The following is a 6,096-nucleotide window of genomic DNA, read 5'->3' on the forward strand; positions in this document are numbered from 1 at the left end:
CACACACACACACACACACACACACACACACACACACACACACACACACACACAAGCAAGGGGGGAGCCTCATAAGCACAAAACCTAATCCCAGTTCAAGGATGAGCGGCTCCATGCAGCAAATTCTCCTGCCTAAAGCAGATTGGAAAGGAGGCTCTCTGCTTTCAATATCCGCTTTTCATTTGGACCACAGAGACAAGGATGCTGATTCCTCTCCCCATGCACAGGCAGAGCACTAAGTGCACAGGACATCTCTTGAACTTGTGTCTGTGTGGCCCCTCCGGCACTCCTTCACCCAGAGTGTCTTCACACTTCTGACTTTGGTGCCAGGCTACTCGGGACGGAGACAGACGGCAGAACCCACCCACTGCCAATGCCAGCACTTCCCCGCCTCTCAGACACTTAGGAAGAAGTGGGGGATTCTGAGGCACGCTGCTGAAGCCTGTACTCCCTGGGGAAAGGGTGCTCTCTGAACTTGGCAAAGGTGTTCAGTTACTGCCATACCAGGACTCACATACAGAGGCTCCACCATAGCAAGAAGGGACATGGACCTGATGCGGACTGTGAGTGTGACCTTCTGACCCTCATGGCCCCAAGTGGTACCTGCCAAGGCCTTGATCCGGGACCTCTCAAAGAGCCTGGCTGAGCTGTTGTCGTTATCCAACTCATCATCCGGGGCATCCCAGCGGGCGTTGATCCGGCTGTATGGCGGCTGGTTGCCTACGTTTTCAAACTCTGTGGCCGATGTCATGTCAGCAGGCTCTTCTTAGAAGCTGTGCCTGTCTCAGTCTTCATGGAAAGGTCCCTAGGGGACAGCAACACAGCAGAGGGTTAGCTTCCACGTCCCTCGCTCGTTTCCTCAGTGGTAACATATTAGGGGAATCCAACAGAAGAGATCTTACAGGAGCCACGCATGCACTGTGCTGCCTGTCGGGGCATGTTTCTTCCCCTGGGGTCTCAGAGTCCTGAGTTACAGGATACTGCAGCGGGAGTAACAGCAGCAGCAGCAGCAGCAGCGAGAGTCAGGGACAGAGACTGAGAGCTGCCTGCAGCAGGGTCAGGATGGCCAGCAGGTGGAGACATAAGTCCCAGCCAGCCTGTTTCCTTCAAACCTGCGGCTGCCAGGGCTCAGAACAGCTTGAGACAGTTCTCCTGGGAGCCAGAGGATGGGGGGTGTAAGGTGGGCAAATAAGGAAGAGAAACCTCACTTCTGGACTGACATTGGAAGCCTGTCTGGCGATGGAGACAAGGCCAGGGAGAGAGAGAAGAGAACTTGAAGGTCAGCCATCATGCTGCCACAGAGACTCTGGCCCCCACAACTGGAAAGCCAAGCCACTGCTTGAAAGTGTGTGTAGCTGCTGGAATAAGGTCTGCTGAATCCCTAACCAGACCAAGCAGCCCAAAGGAGCCTGTTGCCCCATTCAGGCTGGATGTCACAACAGGGAGAACTGGGTTTGTTAGGGACTGAGTGCCAAGGGAAAAGGAAGCTCAACGTGATTGGTGGACAGTTCCCAAGGAAGTTTGGAGGCACACATTGAAGGACAGGTGGAAAGGGATGAGAGCCCAAACAAAAGGGGAAAAAGAGCAGGGGCAATATTAAAAATAAAGATAAGAAGCAACCAGCAAGAATGAGGGAGCTGGCGGGTAACTGGAGGATGGGAGAATTCAGTGAGAAAAGTGAGATAGGAGGCTGGCGAGGTCATCTTGGTAAGCAATGTCCCTGGCCTTTGGAAAATGACTGTCTTCCCTCATCTGTGCTTGGCTTCAGGTATCTCCCTGGAAACAGAGGGCAGTCCACATTTAAGTCTGTATTTCAGAATGGGGGCCCAGCGCCTTGAAATTCAAGAGAGTAACAGGGGGAGGAGGGGTTTTGGAGGCAAGTGAAGTAGTCAAATGACAAATGTCAGTAAGCATTGAACTATGTATCGTATTCTCACCTATCCAACACATGGGCTCACACCCCTGACATGTTCCCCAGAAGGCGCAGGCAGGCAGGAAACAACAACAATGCATGCTCACCACTCTGAGCATGACTCAGTGCCCTGGGCCTTACTTTTCAGACTCTTGTCTCCCAGGCTGACAAATCAATCCCACCACATCCCTTTGAGGTAAGACAGAAGCCAGAATTATCCACCCTAAGAGCACAAGGGGGGAAAAGGCACAGGATGAGGCCTCCCCAAGGTCGTCTGGAACCACTGTGGAGGTTTAGACCAAACATCAAACTGTAGCCCTGTTAGTCACCCTTGACTGGACCGGCCTTAGGGATGCACATGGATGGAGAACTCGGCCCACGGGGCCAGTGTCCTCCGGCTGCTAGGGCTAGACAAAGGTATTTACCACCCAGGGGAAGGAGACTATGCAAAGTGGGAAAGCCAGTCATTATCCTGAACGCAGTGTACCCCATTATGCCCAGGCCTGCGGACCTGTGTTCAAGACTTCTGTCCCTGCCTAGTCTCCATAATGAACCAGCTGCTTCTAGGGCTGAGATTTCCCCCTCGATTGTCTGAGCAAAGATAGCTGGGAAGGATTTCCTACTCCTCATGTCTTCCCCACCTCCTTCAGAGGCTGACGGGCTGACCATCGCCTGCAGGGCCACAACTCATCCAGCAGCCCCCGAGAAGGGCTGCCAGACACGGAGGTGAGGTAAGATCTGCCCTGAGCAGCACCAGAGGTAACCAGACCCTTGCTCACTCTTCATCCTGGGCTATTTTTAAGAGTGGTGGAGAGAGGCCCAGGTTGCGGGGCTGGGGAGTGAGATTACCTTAGCTATGGCTCTGTAAATAAGTCTGTCCCAGAAAGATGAGCCCAAGCAGGCAGACCAGCAGAACCAGTGTGCAAGACAAGATTGATGGCCCTGCGTGAAGGAGAGCAGCGACACAACACAATGCATCCTGCTTTAAAAAAACGCCATCCTCCCTGGGACCGTGGCTCACAGAAAACAGCGACCAGACGGTGGCTCTGCCAGGAATGAGGGAAAATACATGTGTGTTTCTGAGTGCACGAGTCGTGTGTGTGTGTGTGTGTGTGTGTGTGTGTGTGTGTGTGTGTGTGCGTGTTTGCTTGCTAACAGGAGGACCAGCTCCCTGGGGATACCACAGAAAGAAGATAGCACCAAAGAATGAGGCCTCTTCCCTCTGCCACTAGCCCCTGCCCTGGTGGCATTTCACCAGAGTCGAGGGGTGTTGAGGTGTGCCCACATGCTCAGGCAAGGATGGTCTCGGAGAATCGGATGTAGGAGCACACAGGAAGAAAGTAGGAAGGTTACCTGCGGTTATTCCAGAAATAAACAACACCCCTCAACCCAGGCCACGGCAGTGAGCCTGAAACCAGAGTCGGCCCGGTGCTTTCTCGGTGTCACCGCGTCTCCTCCCATTAGTATCACCATGACCCTTCAAAGGCCTGACGAAAAGGAGGCACGATGGCTAAAGAGGATAGCGAATATTGAGGTCTCTCACAGGGGAACACCCAGTCATGAGGAACCACAGAAATGGCATTCGAGCTGCTATCTGAGGGGAGTTTAGAAATGGCATTTATGTGACCGTAGCTCCGGCGATGTAGGTCATCTGTACAGAGGGTCTTCTGTAACTCACGAAGGGCACTGATACAAGCCCAAACTTGTACCACATGCCCTTGTCAGCAAATGGGGTCACACAGGTAGTCCCCTGTGCATCCACACTTCCCAGTTCACCCCACAGGCCTTTTTAAATCACCAAACTCCTTACCAAAGTACAGGTGGGTCTTCCCTGTCCCGTGTCCAGAGTCACCCTTATCTGACAGCGGCATCCCCTGTCTCCAGGAGATATTGGTAGACAGCTTGCCCATTTACAGCTCAGCACTGAAAAGCCCACATGACCATAACAGAACATGGAGTACTTGCTCTCTGAAGGAATGCATTTACTCAAAACTGTATTGCACGGCCACTCACAGCCGCCTCTCCCAGACCCAGAACCGAACCGTCTGCTCCTACAGCGAGTGTGAGGTCTCAGAATCCCAGCCTCTCGTGGGCTTTGCTCATCAATGGACCCCAGGCAGTGCCAGGGGCTACAGTGCTCTCCCTGTGGGTCTGGGTTGTGCTTTGTGTCAGCTCCCCACCATCCCTCAGCAAAGAGAATGCATCTCCATCTACCCCCAGTCTCCCAATGTAGTCATCAGCCCCCACCCTGCTTCTCCAGGTCCCTTGAAGCCACAAAGCCACTTCAGGACTGGGAAGCGGGGCCACATCAGGCAATGCCGCTCTTCCTCCATGGGGCCGAGGGGGAGACGGATGCAGTCCTTCAGACAATGACTTCCTTAAATAGGACTGAACACTTGAGGTTTGTCTTGTCTAATTGTACGGTCTGCCCTTACATGTTTTCTCGTCTGTGCTGTTGCTTATGCCTCGCCAACCTGCTTTTAACCTATTTGGTACTATGGCAACCCAGGTCAGGAGATTACATCCTGCAGTTCCCTTGGTTACTTTTCTTCGAGTGCATCGCCAATGAAGGAAGGTGCCCTTCTACCCACCCCACCCCCAGCTCATAACTGGATTGCATATGCACAGACACCTTAAAGAAAAGTCAAGTACATAAGCGCACACTCGCTGTCACAGAATGAGAACCAATGAGACGCCACTGCAGACTCCAGGAACCCCCACTGTCAACCTGACATCTCCACCTCCGTAATACAGCTCAGTCTCGATACAGCTGCGACTGTGCACACATAGCTCTCAGCACACAGAACATGGGAGCATGTCGGCATCATGAGGACGCAGGGAGACCCGGGTAAATGCCGCCTGTGAGTGGCCTTTCATACAGGTGAAAACCACCACCATGTCTCATTCCAGAGCACTCTCTGCCTTGCCACATCGTGCGGTTCACATGCCAACACCACCTGGCCACAGTGACAGGAGCACCAAGACTGTCCGCAGTTGCCAGCATCAAGGGTCCCGATGCGTTTGGGTTGTACTGGCTGTTCTTGACTGTCACTGTTTGGTGAGGCCTTCCGAAGTCCCTGCTGGGCAGTTTCTGTCACTAGGCAGGGACTTCAGACTCACATGTTACAACTTGCCTGCCATCATCACGGAAAAATCTATTAAGAACTGTCTCTGGTCATAGCGCAGCTGCTGAAGCAGGGGTGGGGTGTGTGGTGAGAACTCAGCCCTGCCGTCCTTATAGGGATTTGGTTGGGAACAGGTGCTGCTTAGCCCTGTATGGGGATTGGCTTTTAAGAGCAGTGTCGATCAGTACTCTCATGTCCTGCTCCCCTAGGGACAGTTAGAGGGTAAAAAGGAGACTCTTATAGGAAGGGTGAGCATCCCTAGTCAGTAACGCTCCAAACTCTGAAGTCTTTTCAGCTTTGACATGATATTGCAAGTGGAAAATTCAGAGCTGCTGAAGTAGCAAGGCTTTGACAGAAGGAATGGTGAGAATAGACTAAAGTAATGAATTCGATTGATTATTCCTAATAAAATAATTGGTCCAAGATGAGTCAAATTAAAGTTCCCACAGTCAGGGTCACTGAAAATACGACGTAAAATTACCTAGGATTATGTATGTAAGATGTACATGAAGTTTACATGGATTTCACATGTAGACTTGGGAACCCTTAGGAATTTTCTTATGTATATACAAATATTCCAAAAAAAAAATCACCAAAAAGTTAAAAAAAAATACTTCAGGTCCCACAACCAGCACAGAAACTTCAAAGACTGGTGTGTCCGAGCTGGACAGCAACAGTTACAGAAAACTAATACTGTGCAACCCTACTTCTTCTGCAGACTGTTAGGATCAATATTAATTTATTCTCTTGGGAAAAGTAGTAGGTGAATTGAAAATGAAAATGTATACTTTTTCTTCTTTCACTAGGACACTCTCAACCAAAAAAAAAAGTCATTTATCTGAAGAGAACTGGAGCTGCTGAAGTAGCAAGGCTTTGACAGAAGGAATGGTGAGAACAGACTAAAGTAATGAATTCGATTGATTATTCCTAATAAAATAATTGATCCAAGACGAATCAAATTAAAGGACTCTTACTATCACTGAGACGGACTAGACCTGTGTGCAACACGAAGGACCCGCTGGCCTGTGATTTTCTTTTTTTTTTTAATATTTTTTAAAA

The 6,096-nt window shown here is 50.8% G+C and overlaps 1 protein-coding gene across 1 annotated transcript in view; it reads right to left on the minus strand.

Moving 5' to 3' along the window:
- Positions 1-6,096, minus strand: part of Sptb (spectrin beta, erythrocytic) — a 135,344-nt gene that overhangs the window by 75,111 nt on the left and 54,137 nt on the right. The window contains exon 2 of the mRNA XM_005343232.2: positions 604-805. Coding sequence (XP_005343289.1) covers positions 604-751 — 148 coding nt within the window. The 5' untranslated portion in view covers positions 752-805. The remainder of the gene's footprint in view (positions 1-603; positions 806-6,096) is intronic.

This window comes from Microtus ochrogaster, chromosome 1 (genome assembly GCF_000317375.1).
Source record: "Microtus ochrogaster isolate Prairie Vole_2 chromosome 1, MicOch1.0, whole genome shotgun sequence".
Classification (NCBI taxonomy): domain Eukaryota; kingdom Metazoa; phylum Chordata; class Mammalia; order Rodentia; family Cricetidae; genus Microtus; species Microtus ochrogaster.